General features: G+C 57.2%; 1 protein-coding gene across 1 annotated transcript in view; it reads right to left on the reverse strand.

Moving 5' to 3' along the window:
- The window catches only part of KCNIP3 (potassium voltage-gated channel interacting protein 3), a 79,020-nt gene extending 55,221 nt beyond the window's left edge, over nt 1-23,799 (reverse strand). Inside the window, exons 1-2 of the mRNA XM_054509702.2 lie at nt 23,717-23,799; nt 12,304-12,469 (exon numbers count right to left, since the gene is read on the reverse strand). Coding sequence (XP_054365677.1) covers nt 12,304-12,469; nt 23,717-23,731 — 181 coding nt within the window. The 5' untranslated portion in view covers nt 23,732-23,799. The remainder of the gene's footprint in view (nt 1-12,303; nt 12,470-23,716) is intronic.
- Between the last annotated feature and the right edge of the window lie 1,399 nt (nt 23,800-25,198).

The following is a 25,198-nucleotide window of genomic DNA, read 5'->3' on the forward strand; positions in this document are numbered from 1 at the left end:
TATACGTTCACAGCCATCAGAAGAACATCAGATGGTCTCACTATGCTTGGAGACACAGAAACAAGATGAACAATGAGATGAACAGCAGAAGTGATTCTTCCACGGCCTGACATCACAATCTGTGTTTCATGACAAGATCAGAACCTAACCCTGAGGGTGACTGAGAGAAGCAGGAATGCCAAACTGTCAGTTAATCCCTCACGCGTGAAAGGATGACAGAAAGGGGGGAATTGTTAAAGAGATGAAACAAGGAGGCTGCTGGACTGTGGCAGATCTAATGCCTTGGCTCTACGCAACCGAACCCAAACCTCAGGACATTTAAGAACAACCAATCACGAACAGCCAACTGGGCTTTCCCAAATAAGGCAGCCACGTCAGCCATGGCCAAGCAAAGATTTCCTTGCTTTACTTCAGCTCCTTCCTTATAAAACCCTTCCCCCAGCTCCTGTCTGTGGAGTGGTCCTCACCACCTTCCAGGGGGACGCTGTCCTGTTTGAATGAATGTGTCCTCAGATAAACTCTTGAAATTTTTAACGTGCCTCAGTTTACCTTTTACCAGCTGTGAGTGCCAGAGATGGTATTCTGTTTAAAAACTGCGGGAGGGCGCCTGGGTGGCTCAGATGGTTAAGCGTCTGCCTTCAGCTCAGGTCATGATCCCAGGGTCCTGGGATTGAGTCCCGCATCGGGCTCTCTGCTCCTTGGGAGGCTGCTTCTCCCTCTGCCTCTCTCTCTCTCTGTCTCTCGTGAATAAATAAATAAATAAAAATCTTAAAAAAAAAAAAAAAAACCTACGGGAATAAGGTGCAGAGAGCATTGCACGGCCTCTCAATCCTGCTAGGGCATTGCCCAACACCTGCCCAGAGCCTCGGACTCTCGAGGGGAGCAGAAGTGAGAGGTACAAGGGATGAGGTCCCACACATTTTACAAGCCTATAAAACTGATAAGAGGCGATGATTTCCTCTTCTCTCTGGCAGAGAAGATAACCCCACGGGTGGCTGTCTCAATGCCCTGGATCTTAGTTTCAGTCGAACTGAGAGGTCATATCTCAGTGTCCCTTTTATTTCCACCCTCTCTAAAAATTCCTGTGTTTCTTTCTCTTTTGAATCAGCTTTGTCATTCTGCTGGTTTCCTTATTAAGTACTTCAATAGAACCTTGACACACACTCACTGTCTATTTGTGGAAGAATGATATTTTTAACACATAGAGAATGATGCTTTGACAATGCAAGCCAGCTGTGCCCAGCTTTGTCTGGAACCTCGAGGCTTTGTGGCCTCAGTCTCAAGCTCCAGCCCTCTTTCCTGGCTCCTGGCCCTTCCCCGCCTCTGCCCCATGCCTTGTCTCTGGGAGGCCTGGGGCCTGGGCACCTGCTGCAGGGTGGGGCGAGGGGCTCAGAAGACAGGGCTCTCCCCCATCTTGATGTGGACTCCACGTCTCATATCTAGGTGTTAAATGTGGCTTTCCTTGTTGAGTTTGGGCAGAGGCCCCAGCAGCTGAGACCAGCTCTGCAGGTCATACGAAGGGCCTAGGAAACCAGTCCTGTGACTCACCCTTCCTCACCCTGCCAGGTGGCAGAGAAGGAAAAGGTTGGTGAGGCAGAAAAAGGGAACATCTTTGGAAGGTTGGTTGTTGTGCTGAGTGTCTTCCCTCCTCCTACACCAAGGGGCTTTAGTCCTCTGTCCAACTGAGGGGCTTCTGGGAATCCTATGGGGTCTGGGCATGTGTCTGGGGCCAGGTGGGTCTGACCCACACGGGGAGGAGGTCAGGTGATGGCCATGGCTCCAGAGGCTGGAGGCAGCCAGGGGGAGGGGGAGGAACTAGATACCCACCCGGTGATGGTCCCGGAGGCAGAGCTCCCTCGGACCTTATGGAAGAGAGCTGGGGGAACCCATCTTCAACGGTCCTCCTCGTGCTGGCTGGAGAGGGGGAGTCTCAACAGTTGGGAGACAAGGCCAAGGGCATCATGAACAAAAGAAGGGAGCTGGCAGTGGCCTGGCCCCCGGAACCAGGTGGGAAGCAAGGGGAAGGAGGATTGGAGATGCCCAGGACCCTACCCACACTCCTCCTTCCTGTGCCACCCTGCGGCCTGAGACAAATCAGCAGGAGGGAGATCCCAAAGTGAATAAGGGTCTGGAACTCTGATCTGGGACAGGCAGGATTCCCTGAGGATGCACGAACACCTGGAAGATGCCCACAGGACCTGCACAGAATTTCCCCCTGTCATTGGAAAGGGTCAGAGGTGACAAAGGATCGCGCCACCCCCCCCAGCTTGTTCCATATGGGGATGTCCAGTGGTTGTGTTCTAGTAGCATCTCAGCGCTCACACCAGCTTGCTCTTGACCTCCTTGCTCCCTGCTCCCAGACAGCTCCCTTGCACCCCCACTTACTGTGAATCCCAGAACCAGTATCTAGAGCCAGAAGGAGCTCAGAAGTAGGGCAGCAAGCTCAAGTCTTTGTGCTTTCTTTTCTTTTCTTTTTTTGTTTTTTGTTTTTTATGTCCGATGAGGAACCTGAAGCCTAGGGAGGCAGATTGCACCCTTGGGTGACACAGACCTGCAGTCTCCTTCCTCCTTGCAAGACAGACTGAGACAGAGAAACACACAGAAGGAATGAGAAAAAGCCCCCATGAGTCTGCAAGCTGATCAAGCATGTAAAAAGGTTTGAAAAAGGTGCATGAAACTACTGGGCAATAAAGACTCCCATTCACGGAAACTCAGTAAGCAAGGGGTCTTGCTGACTCTCCCAGTCGCCCTGTGCAGCAGGCAGCCTGACATATATCCATTCCCAGAGACTTGGTAACTCCAGGCACATCCCTCTGCCACTAAGCCTGACCCCCAGGTGTCTCCCCTCCCAGAGGAGTGACCCACCGTGTGCAAAGTTCCATCCCCAGCAATGACTGCCTCGGGTGGGGAAGGCCAGCAGCTGGGAGGCAGGGCTAAGGGGCATCACGAGCAGAGACAGAGCTTCCATTGCTTTTGAGAAGCTGGCTTGTGACCCTGGGCTCCCATTTCCCGCAGCAACAGTGTCCTGAGTCCCTCCCCCCCTTAAAGGCCCCTGAGGTTGCCACCCCTGCTTTAGACTCAGACCTCCATCTGGTCTCCCTCTGCAAACCTTCATTATATCAGAATCCTGTTTTCTCATGACTAGAGATCTATTATTGCTTTTGAGTATTTGAAACCATTATTATTTGACCAATTTTGAGATGACTGATATGATTGCTTATATGCTCAATTTTGTGTTCTTGTTCTTCTTAAAATATTATTCATTAGTTTGACAAGGATTTAGTGCACCAGGCTTTGTGCCAAGAGCTTGGGTCAGGGCAGGGAATCAGAGCAGGGGACAAGGCGCGCCCCCCTCCCCCCCCCCCCGCCCCAGAGAGGGGACAAAAGGCCAGGCTTTTCAGCCCAGCCCCGCTCAGTGTGGGCACATTGTCCCTCAGGGTCTATGAGCATCTTTGGGCAGCAGAAGCATTTTTTATCTTTGGCTAAAAAGCCAATATGTCACATGTCTACACTGACTCATATTTATGTGTTAGGGATTTCATTTGATATCTCTTTAGAGAGTTGTGTGATTACTTTAGCCGAATTCCCTTCATATCCCTCTAATAACAGGATAAGACAAAAGGGCCCAGAAGCCCCGAGCTGTTAAGGGTCTCTCCTTTCAGCGTCTGGAGCTCCTGACACCATCCTTCCCAGCGCATCTGGCCAAGGAAACACCAGGCACCCACAGGCGGGAGCCCCTCTCCCTGTGCCTGGTCCCCACAGCTGATGCTGGGTCTTGAACCTGCTGAGCCCTGGGGCACCCACCCTGGTGAGGGGCAGAGGGGACAGAGCAGAAGCGGGACCTGGCATGTTGTGCTGTCACTCCCACATGGGGCTCCTCCCCAGGCCTGAGCCTGACAGCCCCATTATAGCCCTGCCCGAAATCCCAGGTTGGTTGGTTTTATAGATTTTAAAAAGACGGCTGTCACCGATCAAGCACTTTCTTTCATCCTCACTATAGAAGTCACACATCTCTTTGGTGGAGCAGGAGGGGGCTCTGGGGAGGGGAAGAAAGAGGGGAGAGGCCAGGGCAATGGGGTCAGTGTGGGCAAGGCAGGTGGGCTGGCCCCGGAGCCTCCTGCTTCCTCCTGGCCCAGGCTGAATCTGTGCCCCCGGAGAAGGAAGCCCCCTCCCACCTCGTCTCCCGCCCCAGGCCCAGAGTGCGGGAGCCTGGCTTCACACACACTGCCTGCGGTCATAGGGCAGGGCTCTGAGCCAGGGGGTTCCTTCCAGTTCTGCTCTTGGGGTCACCGCCCCCTCCGATTGCCCCAGCCCCTTTCAAGGCAGGCAGAGTCCCAAACCTGCTTTTTTCTGCTCCCTTGACTGGTCCTGTCAAAGCAGCCCTCACCTCGAGCCAGGTTCCCAGAGATGAAGCGGAAGAAGAAGCTGATGATGTCTCCCAGGTGCTTCTTGCAGCCATGGTGGCACTCCTGAAGCCTCAGAGCAGGCCCCCGGGTTGGGCCCGCGGTTTCACCATGCCCTGCCATCCCTGGGCCCGGCCCCATCCTGGGGGCCCCAGCTCCTGCCCTCAGCTCAGCCTGATGAGCCACAGTGCAGGCCACCCCCAGCCTGCTCCGTTCTTCCTCTGCCTGCCTCTCCTCAACCTGACCCTCAGAGCCTTCCTTCTAGAATTCTCTCTCTCTCTCCCCGCTCTGGTCTGTCTCTACTCTTGGTCTCAAGCTGACCCTCAGGGTCTCGGCCTCTCTGGACTCTGCTTCCCTCCTCCGTCCTCCGTCTCTGCCTCCTGCTCTCTCTTCCTTCCCCAGGACCACCTGCCCTCAGCCCTCAGCCCAGAGCGCCCAGGGGCCGGCCAGCACCCTGCCAGGGTGGACCTCCTCAAGCAGCCCCTACTCCTACCCTCAGGCCCGCCCCTTCACCTTGTGCCTGCCTGGCTCTGGCTGTCCAGGACCCCGGAGCTCACTCTTGCTGGAGGCAGAAGGGCTCCTGCAGCTTCCTGGGCTGGGAAGGGGGTGGGGGTGGGGGTGGACATTGCTCCTGAGCTCCCAGCACCAATGGGGAGGTGGCACTGGTGTGATATTCAGCTGAGAGTGTGATCTCACTGCAAGGAGCCTCACCCATGACCCAGGGCTTCTCCGCAGCCAGGAACGGAGCAACCTGCTCCCACCCAGGCTTCCGGTCTGGGCGGAGCTGGGGGATGGGTAGGGCCTGACTTCCGGCTATCTCATGACCTCTGGTCTCCGCTCACTGACACCAAACCACAGCGCTGTTGGTGCCTCTACAGAGTAGAGAATGGGGAGATGAAAAGGGGTCCCTCTGACGAGGAGGGTAGAGGAAAGCAAGTGGATGACTGGGGCAGAAACTGCTGGCCATCCCCCCGCCCCCACATTTGCTGGGCACCGAGCATGTGCCAGGCAGTTTGCTAAGGTCCTTCCGGCCGCCAGCGCGTTCCGTCATCCATACAACCTCACAAGGTACGTGTGGCTGAGAATTACACGTCAGTATTCATTCTCCTGCGCTTTTTCACCTACAGAATTCAGATTCTGTTGGAGGTGGAAATGTGCCCAGCTTTAAAAAACCAACATTCTCCCACCTTCCTTGCAGTCAAGGTGGCTCAGTTCTGGCCAGGGAAATACTGGCAGAAATCTTCCAGAGATTTCCATGAGAGTGTTGCTTTCCTGATGTAGGCACTACCGTTTCCTCCTTCCACCCAGTTTCTCCTTCCCCTTGCCTAGAATGAAGCCATGATGGCTGGAGCCAAAGCAACTACCTTGGGGCTGTGAGGAAAAGGGCAACCCCCCCCCAAAAAAAACCCAAAAAAACCCCAAAGACCTTGATTCTGACCTCCCCAAGCTGCTAAACTAGTGCCAGTCACTATGTAGCCCAGATTTCTCATATCTCTGTCTAAATTAAGCCGCTGTTATTTGGGGTTTCTGTCATACGCAAGTGCAGCCGAGTCAAAACATTCCCTCTGAAGTGAAAGACGAATGGTTGCACCTTGCACTCCCAGCCGATAAAAGGTAGTAAGTGTTGGCTGGGCCTTCCTGTGTAACACCGTGAAGTGCGCGGCTTGAGACCGCTTTGCTGAGAGTAAGCAAAGGCGGCAGACAAGCAGCTCTGCCCCTTGGGCCTCCCGACCCTGCACATTCATGAGCACACACTGTGTTTCAGGCAAGGTAGCATACTCGGCAGGCCAATGGCCGTCTCCAGGAGGAACATCCCATGGTCTCCCCGGCTTTGGAGTTAAGCCATGCTTTCTTTGGCAAGGATTTTTCTTTTGCCCTGGAGCTGCTGGTTCGCTACTGGGCCTTCACGGAGATGGAATGCCTGTAGGACACCAGGTGGCCACGGACCTCCACTGCCCATCAGGCACTGAGTATCAACCTCTCCCCCAGCTCTAAAGGCCCGTATGTGTGTGTGCAACACCCTATCATCGCTATGTCTGAGTGCAGGGGCAGAGGGTCTGGAAGGCTCAGGTAAGTGTGTAGCAAGTGACTCAGGCCCCCATGGAAATGCTGCACCACCAGCTTCCCCTCAACCCATACCTGTGACCCCGTGGGGAGTCCCTAAGGCCATCTGAAGAGGAAAAGCAGTCATATGTAATTTATAGATAGAGCTGCAAGGCACCAGCTCTAGGTTGACATGGTGGCCCACTCAGCAGGGAAGGATGATGGAGAAGGGGAGTCTTCCTGGCGGGCAGAGTGTCTAATACATCTGCTCGCCCACATTTCCTAGAAGAAGAGATGGCCTGGGGTACGGACCTACACTCACTCAGGGATGGTTGCGAACCATTTGTTCAGGGGTCAGGGAGGTGGAGGAAAGGAGAGAGGAGGAGTGGTGACTGTTGTCCAAAGGGCAGCAGGCCTGAGAAAGAGCTCAGTAGTCGGGTAGACAAGATGACCTGGCAGCCTGTACTCCTTGCTGCCTGGCACTGCTCACCAGCAAAGTTCCATGTGGTCTAAGATGACTTATAGTTTCCATGAAAGAACTTCTCCTCCCCAGGCTGATGTGGCTACAGCTGTTGGGTGGCCAGCCAGCCACCGATTGGCAGGTCAGCTCCTCTGTACCCCTTCATCCTGGCAGGGACCACCCCTTATCTTCTCTGGCACTGACCCTCATTCCGCATCCGGACCTTCCTCCCTGCCCGCCCTACTACTGCCAAAGCCATCGCCCATCACAGCGTCCCACACACCCTTGCTACTGCCCAGGGGACTCCTCTGACAACGAAGAAGTATGGCCAAAGCCAGTGCTTGCAAGACCCACGGTTGAGAGAGGGATGTTTCAGTTCCCTTTTGTCACCTAACAAAATACCCCCAAATACCACCCTTTTGTCTCCCCTCACGGGCCTGGCCCCAGCACCAGCCACCAGATGACTCAGATGCTGTCCCGTCGGATGCTGGGAGTGCTGCTGGACATGCCGCTCCCCTAGCAGAGGGACGGATCCAGAAACCAAGGGACGTGGTGACAGTGGGCCCTCACAGCAGCCCTCAGCAAGCCCCTCACTGCATTTTTGCCTCGCATCTCCAATACTCTGGGCTCCGGATTAGAGCTTTTGGATCCCAAATCAAGGATGCTTCCTGAAAGGCAACACCAGTGGACCTGCTGGGCCACCCGGCCATTTTGGGCTCCTCATACCACTTAGACCAACTTACAGATGGGTTTTGGGTGGGATGAATGACCCTGATTATCCAGGGGAGAAAGTGTGGCGGCTGTACAAGGTGGGGGAGGAGAGCACTATGTCCCAAATCTAGTGACTTCTCCAGGGAATGTATTAATACTGCCGAATACAGTGATAAATGTTAGTGGGGCGTTACAGGCAGGATGACCAGGAGCTCAGATCCCTCGGGAATGAGAGTTTGGATCACTTCCCCAAGGGCTCTTAACTGAGGCCTCTGTGGTGGTTTACAGACAGTTACAAATTTCCTACCACAGCTCCATGGAAAAGAAGTCTATTCCCTTCCCCTCAAATCTGGGCTGAGCCTATGGCTGGTGTGACCAATAACGTTCAGGGGAAATGATGCTCTGAGTTCCAGAGCCTAGGCCTCAAGAGCCCTTTGGCCTTTTCTTACTGGAACCCCCCCTCTCAGAAACCAGCCCCCTTGAACAGTGGGCCCGCCATGCGGTGAGGAAGCCCAAGCAGCCCTGTGGGGGAGACGTAGACAATGAGGTCACACATGTGTGTGGAACCTTCTTGGCCCAGCCCAGCCCAGCCACCAGCTAAAAAAGGCAAGAGAATAATCACAATCAATGCCATGTGGAGTAGAAGAACCATCCAGGGAAGGCCTACCTCAATGCCTCACCTACAGACATGAGGGAAGACAAAAGGGTGGTATTTGGGGGTATTTTGTTAGGTGACAAAAGGGAACTGAAACATCCCTCTCTCAACTTCAGAGGTTGAACTCAACACACTCTCTCCAGAGAAATCCTCTTCACCCATCATCTCCCCCCTGCCAGACCCCAACCATCCAACCTTCTCTATTTTTGATGAGGGTGAAACCTTCAAGAGCCATGTGGCCAGATAAATCCTTGAAAATCTGCATCTGATCTGGCATCTCAATCTGAAACACAAAGTTGCGAATATCTCGGTGCTTCAAACACATTAAAATCCTGGCTATTTATATATCCTTACAGGTTATAGACAAGTTAATTTACCTTTTTGTCCTCATACCTTTCTACTACCACTTTTTTTTTTTATTGGGGTGCTAGTGGTGGTGGTGGCTTTATGATTTTACATGGGCTTGACAGAGCCCCCCGAGAGATGAATGCAGCAGTGGATGAAAATTTGGGTCTCCGCCGTGGGGGAGGGGCAGGGGTGGGTGTGGGTGCGGGAGGAGCGGCCACACCCGCCACACAACATGGGGTTCCTGCTCCAGTGTTCCTACCAGAACAGCTAGGGGTGTGGGGCGTTTCCCGGAATGGCGGGCAGGGCCCAAGCTTCCTTCTCTGGCTCTCCAGAATTTCTGTGAACTTCCCAACAGCCTAGACTAAATGGCTCTCTGCTGAAACCAGCCAGCCTGGGTTCAGTGGTCTGCTGCCAAGACCCCAGGTTATTCTGTGAGCAGTATTACGATTACAGTTTTATAGTTGAGGAAACCCAGTCCTACTGCCCTCCTCAGGAGCCCGTTATCCAGTCGGTAGCTTAGCCATGCTCCTGGAGAGACGTTCAGGTGTCCTGACAGGAGGGACTTTCAGATGCTGGGGAGACAAGCAGAGCAGGTCAGAGTCCCAGCCTCTGGGTCACTGAGGACGGGCTCCCCAGTGTTGGTGAGGGACACACTCTTCCGCTTGAGGATGGGTGCTCCTCCTGGGTGGGGTTGGGGTTATATCGCCTGCCCTGTGCTCTCCTGTACTCCCCCCACTCCTGGGCCCATTTCAGGGTCCACTGCTGCAGGCCAGCTCCCAACTCCATGTGGGGGCCTTCACAGCCCAGGAGGGACCGCCAGACACAGCAGCAGCTGGTCTGCCATCGCCCTCTCGAACCCCGGCCCCTGCTTGACAAGGCCACCTAAGCCTCGGGGACATCCACGTGCTGTACTGGGCCTTGGCTTCTTCCCCCAAGCCGTCCCAGAAATCTGTCTCCTCTGAATGGAAAAACCCCTGACAACAAGGGTGTAGTGTCTTGGCCTTGGGCCCGCCTTCCAAAGGCACCCAGCACTCAGGACACCACGGCCGGGCCTTGCTGAGCTCAGGGACTGAGCGACACTGAATGCACCGATTGTTCTCTGCACCCAGAGCCCGGGAAGGCTCCTGAAGCAGAAGCACCTCCTCTGGGCACACTTTAGCATCCCACGTGCATGCAAAGCCCTCAGTGTGACCACCCAGCCGTGCCATCCTGGAGGGGCACACGGAGGACACCTTTGGACTAAGGAGACTGGGTCTGGGAGCTAGGCCTAGTGGAGACCAGGGGTGCGCTGGGGTCTTGGCTCCTCAGTCTGGGAGCCAGCAAACGCTGTCTCCAGGGATGCCGGAGGTTCCCTGAGAGATGAGACGTGGAAGACACACGTCGGGGTGGGCGCCCCTCCTGGAACACATGGAAGCTCCAGGTCAGAGCCCTTGCTCAGCCCCTAATGCCCTGTGACCCGCTGTGTCATGTGACCTCCCTGAGCTTCAGTAGACTCTTTAGCAAAACAGAGTCATCTGATCATTGAACGCCATTCAGTGCAATATGATCTTGTTTTTCCACGCGTCACACAGCCTCTTAGTGCCTGGCATGGCGTCTGGGGAGTGTGTCCATGCAGGGCAATGCACTGGGCTGGGCCTGAGCCATGGATGGTGTCCTGGGCCCTGCTCCACCCGCCCCCACTGCTGCCCCCACAGCTCTGGGCTATGACAAGTCTCCAGCAAACACATCCTGACAGCTCAGCATGGGTTTCTGACCTCCAGGGACCTGCCCTGAGCTAAAGGTGGGATCTAGGGGCCCCTCGGGGCCCCTCTCCTTGTGACCTCGAACACAACAAGCCTGCCCCCCAGCTTGCTTTCCTCAATGCCCCCCACCCCGACTCGGGGCCGCAAAAAGCCTCAATCAGGAGGTGGCACATCACCCTCCAGCCCCATCCTGAAGCAGCTAAAAGTTGCCTGGAAGTTGGAAGTTGGAGACAGGGCCCAGCAGGAGCGAAGCCTGGGGGTGGGGTGGGGTGGGGTGGGGGTGCCCGACGGAGAGGATCAGGGAGGGTGACACAGAGAGGGGCGCTGAGGGGATGGTCTTGTGCCGCTGCCAAGAAAAGCCTGGAGGGGGCGCCTGGTGGGCTTGGTCGGTATAACATGTGACTCTTGATCTCAGGGTCATAAGTTCAAGCCCCACGTTGGGCGTGGAGCCTGCTTAAAAAAAAAAAAGCCTGGGGGGCAAGACCAGTGGGGTACTGCAGCCTCCAGCAGCACGAGCTCTGTCCGTTGCCGCGGACTGGACCCCTCGATGCACACGGCTGGCCACACCCCAGCGCCACGGCCCCATGGCTCACCTCCGCTCTTGGATCCTATCCTGATAGCAAAGGGAGGTGCTTTTACCCTGCTGTGGAACAGACAGCAGGCAAGATGCCAGCCTCCCAGGTGAGCCGTTCCCATGAACTTCTAGTGCCTTCACGTTTCTGCCACATGCAAACTCCATGCCCCCATCAGTACCCGAGGTGTTGGGGAGCGCGCGTGGACCCCACACATGCACTCACGTGCACCAGTGCTTCTGTGAAAGGCCTCAGCGCCGAGGGCAAGGGTCGGGAGCAAACGCCAGCCAACAGCACAGATGGGCAGGGGCTCTGGGGGGCGGCTGAAGGGAGGGGCTGAGATGGCGCTGGGAGCACCCTGCAGGGGGGCTGCCCTCGACCACTGACCACTCGACAGAGGTGGCTGCCAGCCGCTTTGCCTGCTGCGGGGCCCCTCAGGCCATCCCCTCCCCTCTCCCTGCATCAAGCCTGGGAGACTGGGGCTGTGATTTATGCCCATTCTCCGGTCAGAGGGCCTGAGGCTCCCTGGAAATCGTGCAGACCGTCTGAGACAACAAACAGGACAGGCTGTTAGGGCTCAGGTCTGCCTTTTTCCTGACAGGGGAAGAGGCAGGCTCTCCCGCACGCCTCGTGTATGTGATCACACGCGTGTGGGTGTGTGCACGTGGGTGCGAGCGGTGGGTGCGCCTGGGCGTGCACCCACACGGGCGTGGTGGGTGGGGGTGCACACTTGCGTGTGGTGGAGGCACAGGTGTGTTGGTAGGTGTGTCCAGGTGGGACTGTGTGGCGTGTGTATGTAGGTGTGAGAGTTCGGGGGCTTCACGAGGCCCCCTGTGCATCCCTTGCTCTGTCACACTCGGCAGACATCAAATATCACCAAGGGCAAGTACAGACCAGCCATTTCCTGAGTCCCCTCAGAGCCACACAGGCCCTGGGTGCACTGGGCAGGACCGAGGAGGGGCAAGGGCCAGGGCCTCCTCCTCGCTGGGCCTCTGCACACACTGCCAGGCACCCTTTTCACAGAGCACTTAGGAAGGATGCGTGAGGTGCCCACGGGTGACCCGCTAAGGGTAGGCAGAGCCAGCCGGGCCTGTCGGACTCTGACCCCTGGTTCTATCCTCCCAGCAGCCGAGGTGGAACACCCCAGCATGGTCCCAATCCTCCGTCCCCACCCTCCACAGGTCCTGCTTTGAGCCCAGCAGCCTTGCTTGTATGCATGAATGAAAACGTTATCCTCCCAAAAGAGGCAGAGGTGGTGTGGCCTGGGCTGGGGTCCCCGGCTGGTCTCTGAGCCCTCAGAGAGAAGAGAGCTCAGAACAGATGCCCCACGCCCACCCCTGCCCTCCTCCCAGCCCGCCCCTGCCCCTACCTGAGCCCTGTGGGGCTGCACTGGACAGGATCCACTTGACCAGGCAGCACCGCATCAGGGCCTGGCGGGTGAGCCGCGGCCTCTGCCACTTGACGCCCTCCTTCTTGCTCAGTGGTGTGCGCCCCGGGTCCCCCAGGAGGCTGCCATCTGACACCTTCATCACTTCCTGCAGCAGGGACAGGCAGAGCAGCCCTGAGCCCTTGCTCAGAGAGGACCTCCAGGCCGACCCCAACCTCTGGGGCAAGGTTGTCCTTAATCCCACCAGGGTCTTGTCCCAGGTTCACTCTACCCGGGGCACATGGCCTGAGTTCCAGCTGCGGGAGGGCGCCCCCCTGCGTGGGCACCGGGTCTGAGCAGTCGGGTTCATTGGCCAGGACAACGGCTACCAGTGTGGCCAGTTGGGGAGATCCTTCCAGGGTCGTGGGGTTCCACGTGTGCTGCCTTTGTGTCATCCTGAAATGTACGTGGTTCCCCAAAGCCAAGAAACAGATGAGCAGTTAGGCAAGTGCCGCAGACCCAGGGCCCCAAACAGAGCCCCTGTGTCGGTCAGCTCTCGGGCGCCAGAAGCAGAGACTGACCCCAGCGGATGACAGCTGGAAAGGAATCAGCTGCGGGGGTCCCGGGCCAGCCACAGCCTCCCCAGAAAGGACAGAGAGCCAGGCTGGGAAGGCAAACCAGAGCAAAGAGCGAGCCAAGGGACAGCGGCCCTCAGCCACAGTCACCCCCAGAAGAGGCCCGGGAGAGCACTTCTGCTGTGGCAGGGCACTCCGGCCCCTGCTGCTCGCGCTTCCATGAGGGGGGGCCTGCTGGCCCTGGGACCTGGAGGCTGCTCTGGGGGTCTTCTCAGTGAGTCCCTAGCTCCAGGTTCAAGGTCGAGAGTGGAGGAATCTGATAGTCCCTGCCCGGGTCCTATGCCTACTCCCTGGCTGCAAGAGGAGTCAGGAAGGCAAGCATCTGGACTTTAAGGCTCTCTCACGTCCCCGGTATGGGCTTTCCTGGGCATGAGGAGTAAGAAAATGCCTACAAGGTCCCCTGAACCGAGGAGTTTGTACAAATGCCCCAGTGAGGGGAAGCTGGTCTGCTGCATCCTGCAGTCTCCAGTTAAGCTGGAGAACCCTCCGCGTGCTGGGTTGGCTCGTGGCTCCCTGAGGCCTGTTCCTGTTTAGGGCCGGACAGTCTGCCTCCTGGTCAGCTTTTGGTGAAGTGGCCACCTCGACAGGGTGACGTCCACACCCCTTTTCCTGATTTCTGGGGCCTTCCCAGCTGCAAGTGCCCTCTCTATCACCAACACCCTCCAAGCCTCCCTGACACACACCTTCAGGAGCACCCCCACATTCCTTCCCTTCTCCAAGGCTCACCCTGGCAATGAGGGGGGTCAGCGGTGCCCAGAGCTGCAGCAAGGGCGAGCACACCCCATCCTGGTGGGAAGAAAGAGGGGGTGAGCAGGGGTGGCCAGGGGTCTCAGGGTGCCAGGGAGACTGAGGGAGGCCCCCCGTACGCACATGCACGCACGTACTTACACATGCACACATAGACCCAGGTCCTGCCCTAGCTGTGTCAGAGGAGTACCTTCTCCATTATTAATGATCTTATTCAGGAGAGAAACGGCCTCAGTGAATAAGGTCTTTATTTCGGTCCAGGAGGGGGGTAGGGGGAAGATGGGCAGCTGGGGCTTCATTACTTCATGCGTTCTTTGCTGTAGGCTCTGCAGCTGGGGTTAGTGGAGAATGTCAGGAGGAAAAACTGCACTGGGCCTCAGAGCTATCCGTTGGGACCCCGTCTATCCCAGGACAATGCTGCCCGTGCTGGCTGGCAGGGGCTGTCCTCGTGGAGCCCGAGGCTAGTCCTGGGGATTCTATCTTGCAGACAAGGCCTAACTAATCGGGGAGAGACCTGGCGGGGGGCCCAAGGTTCTGTCCTCCAGGGAGGGCTGGGAAGACCCACAGGCAGGGCGGAGAGCTCCATTTGGGCCTTTTACTCTGCGCCTCAATGTGGTCTCACCATCAAGACAATCCCACAGGGTTGGCAACACCACCCCCATTTTAAAGATGAGGAAACTAAGTCCTGGAGAGTCTGGGGGCAAGCCAGGATCTCTCTGTACTTGTGGTCTCCTGGTTCCAAAGTTTAGGTGGTGCTGGCCACAGGCTGTATGCTTAGCCTTCCCGGGGCCAGGCTCCGGAAAGGCCTCGGAAGCTGGGGAGGGGCCCCCAAGCCCCCAGCCACATCAGAGTAACAGTCTATGATGTAACAGAGATGAGCCCCAGTATGTGTGTTCTCCCTGATGCAGAGAGTTGGGGGTGCGAGTGGCAGGAGCTCTGGGAGCCCCACAGGCAGGGCATATGATGGCCTCCCCCTGTGAAGTGGGTGAGGGGTCCTTACAGGAGAGGAGGGGCCCACAGTGGCTGAGACGGGCTAGGGCCACACAACTGCAAGGAGGGGCACAGTCCACAGGCTGTGGATTGGGCCCATCCGCCCAGGGGGGAGGGCAGGAGGCACGAGTGACCGCAGGTCATCCTCATGAATGGTTGACACTGGTCTGTCTGGGAGAAGGTCTGACTGGGCTGTCTGGAAATGTTAGTGGCCACTCTGGGCACCCTGCTCCTGATTTGGAAACTCTCAGGCATAGAAGGGAGGGAGCCCTGAGAGGTGCCACAACCCCCTCACCCCAAGATGCCTCTGTTCTAAGAGGTGACAGAATTGAGGAGTGCTGAATCAGTGAGGAAACTCCAGTTTGAATTAAATCCCCTCCCATCCCTGCTAAACACCCCGTGGCTTCCACTGCATTCCGAATAAAACCCCAATGCCTTCATCCCGCCTACAAAGCCTCAGTCAGCGGAGCCCCCCTGATCGGCCGGCCACGTGCGCCGGGCGCCAGCCTCGCCACTCCTCACACATGCCAGGCAGGTTCGCACACCTTCGCTCCGCTGCCCCCGCCCCCCGCAGCTCCCCTCCAGGGTCTCTCTATATTAGTTCTCATAGCCACATTGATTCCACAGTGATCTCAGTAAAGTCTCAAAAAAAAATACTGTCCACAAACAAAAAAGGCTATTAAATATACATACACACTCGAAAACCTCAAGAAATATTCACAAATGACTAGATGAGTCCCCTGACACTTGTCATAATTCAACTGAGACTTTCTCTCCTCCCACTCCTGCTTGATCCTGCATCATTTCCACAGCGGCTGGAGCCATCCCTCCCTCCTCCGTGGGCCTCAAATGAGAGGGTTGGGTGGCAGAGACCGACAAAGCCAGAGGATCTGCGCCCTGAGGCCGCACAAAGTCCCCACTGGCACATCTGGCACAGATGGCCATTCCGGGCCACGTCCCAGCAATGGCCCTTGGCTGGCCCTGCGGACCTGCAGCCTTCTCTGAGGTCCGCAGGTTCCCCAAAGGCCAGAGGCCGTTCCCTGACAACCCAGAGCTGAGACCCGCAGCTCCTGTCTGGCCAGATGGGCCAGGGGCAGGTCTTAGCTCACTTCCAAGTCCAGGTCTGTGGGGAGCAGGGGAGGGACAGAGAGGACACCAAGCTGGTGATGGGCCAGGCACTGGGTTAGGAGTGTGGAGATGCTGTCTTATTTGATGCTCACACCACTCTATTGAGGTTCCTTAGACCCTCCTCCAAATCAGCCCGCTGAAGCCCAAGTCCCAGAATAGATTCTTCCTCACACCCTCTTACCAAGCTTGCCCGGTTCCCCCGTGGTGTGTGTTCTCTCGTGCTCAGGGTCAAGGAGGAGTCCTCCTAACTGTCCAACTTCAGGTGTGTCCTGGTGGGCTTTGGCTGGAGGTCATGGGCTCCCAGGGCTGGAGCTGGCCACTGGGCACCTGGGAGATGCTCCCATCTGGTTCGGGAGACGACTTAGACTCTGGGGGGTGGGAGGGGTGCCCCAACTGCCCCTCTACCTCTGCCTCCTCTTTACAGGGATGGGGTGTGGCCTCAGCTCAGAGTCTCAGCAGGCCACATGGGTGGGGGGGGCGGTTAATGCTGTTGTTTTGTTTTTGTTTTCATGGCATCCATACCGTTACCTTCTCCTTCGTCAATGGCTCCCCTCTTTCCATTTACAATAATGATTTAAAGATTCCCCTTTTGATGCATTTATTAAAATTTAAAATGTGACTAAATTTAAAGAAAAAATAAAAAACAATTACACAGATTGTGGCAGATAAGGCAAAGTCAGTGAAGGCAGAGTACCAGCAGCTAGGAAGCTTGGAGACCTAGGGGCCTGCCCAATGCGGTCCTACTGAGTCCTTGGGTCTGAGCTGTCCCAGACAGGGGCCCCTGGCTGCAGGTGACTACTGAGCACTTGAAATGGGGCTAGTCCAAATTGAGATGTGCCATCAGTGCAAATAAGACACGCTCCAAAGCCTTACTTGGGAGGATATAAAATAGCTTATTAATTTTATATTGCTTACATATTGAAATGATATTTACACTGGGTTAAATAAACGATATGATTAAAAATAACTTTGCTTTTTAAAAAAACTTTCTTTAATGTGCCTCCCTGAACATTTAACATGACACCTGCGACTCACACTACACTTCTGTTGGCTAACACTGTTCTAGATGGTTCTCAGACCGGCCAGTTGGATGGTTTGGGGCAGCCTCCCCGTGCCAGGGTGTACCCTGACCCCAGTTCCTCTCTCCTTCTCAAGTCCCAGCTAGGGTCCGTCAGACCTGTTTCAGAAAGGTGGCCCAGTGGGGTGTGGAGGAAGGGTGCGGGGCAAGGAAGCAGGAGGACAACCTGGGGGTTGCCCAAATCCAGGGGAGGAAGTGGGGGTGCTGAGCCAGGCCCAAGCAGTGGGATGGGGGGTGAAGATAGTGGGTATTTAGGATCTGCTGTGGATGTGGGTAGTGGGGGTGCTGAGGGGACTCCCCAGGAACTGCGACAGTTGTCTCCACTGAGATGGGGGAGCAGCACAACCCCTCATACCTTCCAGCCGCCCCAGGGCAAGGTCTGCACTCTCCACTAGGAACACCACCGGCTGAGAGTTTTCACCACGCCGTCGAGAGAGGCCAGATCATCTTTTTTTTTTTTTTTTTTTTTTTTTTAGATTTTTATTTATTTATTCATGAGAGACAGAGAGAGAGAAGCAGGCTCCCAAGGAGCAGGGAGCCCGATGCGGGACTCGATCCCAGGACCCTGAGACCATGACCTGAGCCGAAGGCAGACGCTCAACCATCTGAGCCACCCAGGCGCCCGAGGCCAGATCATCTTAAACAGACTACCAGGACCTGGGCCTGGACATCCCACCTCATGAGTCCCCACCCCCTGCAGCCCCCTGGAAGGCCAGTAGCCTCAAGGGCTGCTACCCTGCTCACTGCCCCACGCTCAATGTACACAGTGTCGCCTTGTGGGGGCCCATCAGGCCAAGGACTAGGGGTGCCCTGAGGCGAGACCTTCAAGCAGCTACTTCCGTCTCTGTGGCTCATCAGTGGGGCTCCGAGAACCCCCAAAGCGAAGCCCAGAGGTTACCTGTGGGCATGTGGCAGCCTCTTGAGGGTGGGGGTGCATGGCTGGAGGCCATGGAGGGTCTTGGCAAACCCAAGTTCAAATACCCAGGCTCCCTTCCTCAGAGGTAATGTCATCCGAGGAAATGCATATGCAAATATTATGGCTACTTTTTCTCAAATATTTACATTTATGGATGAGACATAGCATGAATGGTTGCATAAGGCCCACCAGGACCCACCGGATGCTGGCTCAGAAGACACACTTAGCCAGGGGGGGGGGGATTTCAGGCAGGTTAATGTTGTTTTGGGCCACCACGTACAGTGGGAAGAGGTCTGCAGTCAGCCAGACAGGGATTTGAATCCCAGGCCCGCACCTCCCGGCTGGGCAGCCCTGGACAAAGTACTCGACCACGCTGAGCCTTAGTGTCTTCATCTGTAAATAGGGATACTTCATCTGTAAATATGCCTTTATGGGACCACGGGGAAGGTTAAGTGAGGTGACATACAAAGCCCCAGCAGGAGCGCGATTATCCATAGTCCCCATCCTTCTGATGCTGAGGAAGTTCTGCCGCCCAGAGCAAGGGGCAGGGCCAAGCGATGGCCCAGGAATTTCCAGAGAGAGAGCGAGCCAACTCGCTCTGCTCGGCGGCTGCATGTCAGAATGACCTGGGAGCTTCCCCCACATCTGGCTGCCTGTGGGCTGCACTATCTGACTCGGTGGGGCCCGTGCTGCTCTATTTTTATTAAGCTCCTCAGTAGGGGAGCTTTTCTGACAGTACTGCTAGGGTTTAGAGGGCTCATCCCACCCAGTGGAAAGTTCTGCTCTTGTCTGTGGGAGGAAGGGGTCTCAGTATCTCAGTCTCCCCCCCCCCCCGCCCCCCGCCCCACCGGGCCCGCTCCTAAGAGGGCTGCCCTCAGGGCCAGAGACTGGACCAGCTGGGGATGCGCAGAGCTGCTCAGATGTGGGGCTGCCTGCCCCCCACCCACGCCCCCAGCACTGTCCTGGGGACTGTGGCAGCGCAGGCTGGCTCACCGAGCAACCACTCCTCGTTGCTCGCTCTATTTCCATCACTTGGGACAGATGGCAGGAAGTGGCGGTGGGCGTCGTGTCGTGCAGGCCCTGAGGATTTGGGGTGGGGAGACTTTGGGGAGCCTCGATTCTCCACCCACCCCTGGGCACCTACAGATGCAGGCTAAGCAGCTCGCCTGGTGAGGGGGCAGCTGGGAAGGAGTCCCTGCCAACATTTGCACGAGCACACGTGCCGGAGCAGGGGAGGGAGGACGGGGTCATTGCCGCCCTGCATCTGACGGCTGCCACCTGGGCTAGGACACAAGCTCCCCACCTGGCCCGTGCTGTCCCAGCGATGCAGGTGTCTCATTAACCCGGGGCAGGGTGGGCGGAGGGGGGGGACACGGCATGCTCATTGACGGCATTCTCCTGTTGGAGTGCCCTTCCCAGGCTCTACTCAATAATCAGAAAATAGTGACATTGACCCTCCAACCGTTTATGGAGCTCTTGCTCTATACCCGGGCTGTGCTAAGCAGGCTGATATAGGACGTCATTTATCTGGGAGGATGATGATGTTTCCCCCAGGAAAATGAGACGTGGCACAGAGGAGCTAACTAACTTGTCCAAGGACACACAGCTAATGCATGAAGGAGCTGGGACTGAGCCTAGACCTTCCTGATGTAGAGCCAGATTAACAGCTGTCCCAGGCCACCATCCTCTCCTGGCTGGAGCCATCCAATAGCAAATGGTGGGGATAGGGCTCCATGATAAGCTAATGGGCATTTGTGTGTCCATGAGACTGTCCCCTCGCACTTCTGGTAGTGTCCCCCACCTCTACTCCCTGCCCCCACCGGTCAGCACAAGGCACCGGCCTCAGGTGAGGGCCTGGCGCAGGCTAGGAGTGTATCTAAGGTCCAAATGGGGAGACTGAAGCTCGGAGAGGGGATGGACCTGCCCAAGCTCACAGGGTCAACTGGGTGGAGTTGGGGGTAGAACCTGGCTGGCTGGGGGTCCCTGCTCAGAGTGTCTGTCTTGAGAGAAGATCTTAATCCAGAGTCAGGCTGGGCTGGGCACAGGGGCATGGCACTGGCAGCAGGTGGGCTCGGGTTTACCCCTTGTTTGTCCTGGAGGCGTGTGCTGGAGGCGGGGATGGGCAGTGGTGGGGGCAGAGCTGGAGACGCGGCCCGTGAGGACCAGGGACCTGTGGGGCTCGGGGGCTGCTGGGCAGAGACCTGAGGCAGGAAACCAGGCCAACTGGGAGGTAGGACAGGCCCCCTCTGGGCTGACCTGCCAAAACTCAGCTTAGCTCCCCCTCTCCAACCCTAGCGCCTGTGGGTCTCCTTGGTTCTCTCCCTGTCACACGGCTGCTCTGTGGCATTCTAAGGACGTAGGCTGATCACAGCTGACAGATGCACCTGTTCAAGGGAAACATCAGTCAGCTGGGAATAGGGAGCTGGGGTGGGGGCACAGCACACAGTGACTGACTCCCCACTGTGCCCTCCTTCCTGCCTGTTTCCTTCCTGCCCCACCCCCCACCCCTATCTGGAGGACCAGCTAAGGAAGACTTGCCAAGTTCTCTCTCCTCTTCTCTCTTTGCCTTGGAAACCAAGGTTGCCCCTCTCCCTCATAGAGGCCACATTCAGGGCTCCGCAGCTGCTCCTGGGCGTCACCAGAGATGCCTTGGAGTGGGGCAGAGAGAGCAGATGGGCCCCAAGCCAGCCTGAACCGGCAGAGCACCTCCCACTCTCGTGGAGGATTTTGATAAGAAAAGGGATTCTGAATTCAAAAGATGGGGGTCCTTTCCTTTGCAGCTCTGGATCTACAACCCGGAAAGGGATCTGTGGCTGGCTCAAGGTCACATGGCTAAACCAGGGGACAAGGCCAGGGATGGGGTGTGGTTCATGTGCTCTCACTAAAGGTTTCTGAAGGAACAAAGGGCCACAAATGCATGAAGCCATCCCCCAGCTGGGATGGGGCACTTTCCCAGCTGCCTGGTGACAAGCAAGCCACTCTCCATTCATAGCCTTCTCCCAGGACCTGCCCAGCCCTTCCGCCAAGCCCTAGGGATCTGGGCTTTGAAATAAGATGGAGCAGGGTTCAAATTCCAGCTATAACACTTTGTGGCTTGCAACCTAGGGCAGACCTCTGTTTCCTCATCTGTAGAGTGGGTACAATACCAAGAGCTACTTCGGGGGCTGCCCAGCGTTCTAGGGAGATAATGCAGGTGCAGGGCCTGTTGGATAGGCTGTGCAGGGAGAAGTGGCCACCTCGGGGATCCTGCCCCTCAGCCCTGCCCTTCTCCCAGACCTCACCTGGACGACAGTCAGCCACTTCACTCCCCATCTCAATTCAGGCCTTTGATCACGCTCTTTAAAAATGGGTGAGCAGGGGCGCCTGGGTGGCTCAGTTGGTTAAGCAACTGCCTTCGGCTCAGGTCATGATCCTGGAGTCCCGGGATCGAGTCCCGCATCGGACTCCCTGCTCAGCGGGGAGTCTGCTTCTCCCTCTGATCCTTCCCCTCTCATGCTCTCTGTCTCCCATTCTCCCTCTCAGATAAATAAATAAAAAAATCTTAAAAAAAAAAATGGGTGAGCAAATTTGGGCCCACCTCCCAGAAGCACCTGCAAGAAGGCTGGAACCTGGGTGGGTAGAGGTTCCCAGTACCTGTGCCAGGCCATGAAGACATCACTCCCCAGCGACCTAGGACAGTAGCTCGCACCTGCCGCAGGAGACCCCGTGGTTCTGCTTGTTCCTTTCCCCTAAGAGCTCACGGAGTTCAAGCTGCACACCCTGCTCCCCTCTCTGAGCCTCAGTGTCTGTAGAAAGGGAGGTGGCAGTGCCTGCTCTCCTGGGATGTCACAAGGATCCACAAGGGACTGGGTAGTGCACAGAGAGGTGAGGGACTGAACACCCATGGGGTGTCACTGGGGGCAGCCGCTGACCATGACTGACCTGCAGCTGAGGGCGAATGAGTTGGGCCAACTCCCAGCCTGGGCTCTGAACTGCAGTCCCTGCCGCCACCAGAGTGGAAGATTTTTTTCCCAAGCCCCCTGCTGACCTTGGTGAGGGAGCCAGTGGTGGCTTCCCTTAGAACCACTGTCCCTGCCTGCCCAGCACCAGAAGGTGTGGGACCCGCTCCAATCTCTGGCCAGGCCAGCCCCAGGAAGGCCACCGGCAGGCTTAAGGCAGAGTGAGATCCACTGGGGCCCAGGAGCCGGTTGTAGGGGGCGCAGAGGGCAGTGTGGGGTCACAGTGGCCAAGGAAAGGGCCAGATGCACCTGCGGGACTCGAGCCACACCCTCTGCTCACCAGGCAGGGGCCGGGAGTGACCTCCTGGCAGTTAGGGCCAGCAGAGCAAAGGAAGGGGGCTTGTCTCCCGGCTGGTGGACAGCACAGGCTGTGTGCGCCCATGTGCAGCCCGGGTTTAGAAATGCCTGCCTCCGTGCGCGCGCCGTCAGCCGTGGGCACAGTCATGGGCACGCTGGTGCGGTGCGTGCTCACACCGACGTCTGTGGATGGACAGGACCTGTGTTGGCTGTGGCGGGCATGTGCAGTGAGCGCAGGCATGGGCGCCCGTAACCAGGCACGCAGTTTCTCTGCTTCTGCCCTGGAGGTTGCTGGGGAGACTGGAGGTGACAGGAGAGAAAGCACCCTTCAACGTGCCCTGTCGCCAGGCTCAAGGGGTTTCATGTCATCACCTCTGCTGATCCTTCTGGCACCCATGGGAGATGGACCAGACAGGGCAGGGGTAGCCCAGGCTCTGGGGAAGTGTGGCCTGGAACCACCCACGAGCTGACTCTGGGCTGCTTGCCCTTGAGGGTGAGAGAGAGACAGGAATCCACCTCTGGGGGTAGGGGGCGGTGAAGCTAGGGGAGCAGTGAAGATAGACTGTAAGATGCCAGCCCAATATCTATTCTTCCTTACTCACAAGACCCTGATTTTATTTTTTTGTTTTGTTTTGTTTTGTTTTTTGCCCATCCTTCTTTCTACTTCCTGCTGCCTACACGTGCTGGCTGGAGCTCCAGCAGCCATGTTGGACTTTAAGGTAACCTCAAGAATGGGAGCCAGTGAGACAGATGGAGCCTGAGTCCCTGCTGACCATGGGGCCCCCGTGCCAGCCCTTTATGGCCTCCCTCCGGACTTCTACATGAGAGAGAAATGCAACCAACCTCGTTCGAACCAGATCTGAGCAGCCAGATCTAAGCCTGATGCTGCTTCTTCCTTCCCAAGCAAGACTATCCCAAACATGTGAGAAGCTTGCAAGGCATCAGGGCGGATTTTCTGAGTGCGAACTGTAGTCTGGGAACTGGCTTATTTTCCTCTCCCTCCTTCTTCACTTACTTATTCTTCAGCCTTCCCAACACCCTGCTACTATTTCTTGAACTCTGTCCCAGGCATTTTCCTTTGCCTTCTCTCTCTCCAACCTCCCAGCCGCCCTGCAGAGTGGGAACTAGGAGCACGTGTCCTTAATCAGGGGCTCAGAGCCCTTTAGGAAGTTGCCTTCATTGATCACCTGAATGATTAAAAGATGCACTCATTGCCCAGCCTTCAAGCCTAAGGCAGCCCCTCCCAGCAATCAGCCTTCCCCCTCCTCTCAGGGCTGTGGGCCCAGGCTCAGGGTCTGGGTCAGGCTCAGGGTCAGGGTCAAGCTGCTCTGGCCCTTGCCCCGGGGACCTGACAAGCAGCACCAGACACATGCCTGACCCCAAGCTCCTCCTCTGTCCAGCTGCTACCCCACAAACACCTAAAGCCTCTCAGGTCCAGAGGGGGCCCCGGACGGCTAGCCTCCCAGACAGGACACCCCGACACTTACTTTTTCAAAAGTGACCCTACAGGCGACGACAGCGCTTGAGGTCAAAGGAGGAAGCACAAGGCTCCCTTGGTCTAGGGCCACCCTCAGAAGCCCTGGCTCCCCACCCCGGGGTGAGAGCCCCCAGCCCCGCCGGCGCCTACCTTCGCCCGATGCATCCTGGGCGCTGGAGGAAACTGTGGCCGGCCTCCCCTCTTTGCCGCTGAGATCAGGACTGCCGCGCCGGCGGGCGGCTGCCGCGTGTTTGCACGGCCCCACACGTAATTGTTACGGGCGGCTCCTCGCCCGCCCCCTGCCCACCCCTCCCGCCCCGCCTGCTTCTCCCCGCTCCACCCCTTCTGCTCTGCCTCCCTCAAGCCCTCTCCCTCCCTCGGTGTCGCTTTCCCTCTCTCCCTCCCCACCCCTCTCTGACAGGTTCCCAGTCCCCTTCCCTGGCTCTCGGTTCCACTCTGGGTATAAATGGTTCCTAATCCGTCCCTCTGAGCCTGTTGAAACCCCTTTCCCGGGCTCTTGGCTCTGGCCCTGCTCCTGTTGCAGGGCCCGCGGCTCTCTCTGTCCCCACCCCCCACCCCCCGACCCCCCGCTGTCTGTCTCTTTCTCTAACACACACACTCCCTGCTCCCCTACCTCAGTCACAGGAGGGTGGAGTGGTGGGTGCAGAGAGCTTCCACTGGGGGGAGGAGAGCCCCCCCCTACCCACGGGGTATTTGGAGGGGTGGGGGGGAGCCTGGAGAGCCTCCCCTGAGGCAGTTCCAGAACAGGCCAGCCCCTCCCCTCCCTGCTGCCCCCCACAGACCACCTCAGGCTGTCATAGTCAAGATGGGCTACAAAGAGGGATCTGGCTCCACCTAGGCCTGGGATCTTCCTGGTGTCCCTCCCGCTGCCCTACAGACATCCCCTGGCCACCCCTGGTGCTGGGCATCCTTTCTGGGGACATCATTCTGGGTCTCTGGGTGGGCAATGGCCTCACTGATGGGAGCTCACCACCGGAAAAGGTGAAGCTGCCATGGCCACATTACTCGGGTCACATACAGGGGTCCTTCCAGCTCTTTCATCTGTCCCCCCCCCACCCTCAACTGCCTCCCTCCCACATGGGACCTTGCAGTGGGCAGCCCTCCTGCACTCCTTATATCCCAAGGCAGCCTGTGCCTCCAGGGCCTGTCATCTGTCCCCACGTGGGTCTGAGGGTGGGACCACATTAGGGAGGCTGAGGGACCTTGCCAGATCTCCTGGGGGTGGTGGTGCTGGAGGAAAAGGGTGAGGGCCCCTGAGTTTGGGAGGGGAATCCTTCCTGCCCCTTGGGAGGGCAGACTCCTGGCCATTTGCTCAGCCCTGGGAAACCACCCAGGAGCCAGGTGCCCCAAACCTCTGCCAAGTTTCCCTTTTCTGCACCCCGAGGAGCCAGCCTGTGCCAATGGTTTCCATGGAAACAGAGCCAGAGACACCCCCCCCCTCCTTTGCAGGATGCACGAGAGAATTTGCACTCCCTTCCTTTTTTTTTTTTTTTTTTGAGTCAGCCAATTAGCTCCAACTTTCAGATCCTCAGGGGCAGAAAATAGTCTGGAGTTGTTGACCCACTGAGGCAAGGAGGGCTGTTTCCAGGGCAGGAGACAGCCCAGGGGTCC

This window comes from Mirounga angustirostris, unplaced genomic scaffold (assembly GCF_029215605.1).
Source record: "Mirounga angustirostris isolate CCGP_5_RB_7025 unplaced genomic scaffold, mMirAng1.0.hap1 SCAF_10, whole genome shotgun sequence".
Lineage (NCBI taxonomy): Eukaryota > Metazoa > Chordata > Mammalia > Carnivora > Phocidae > Mirounga > Mirounga angustirostris.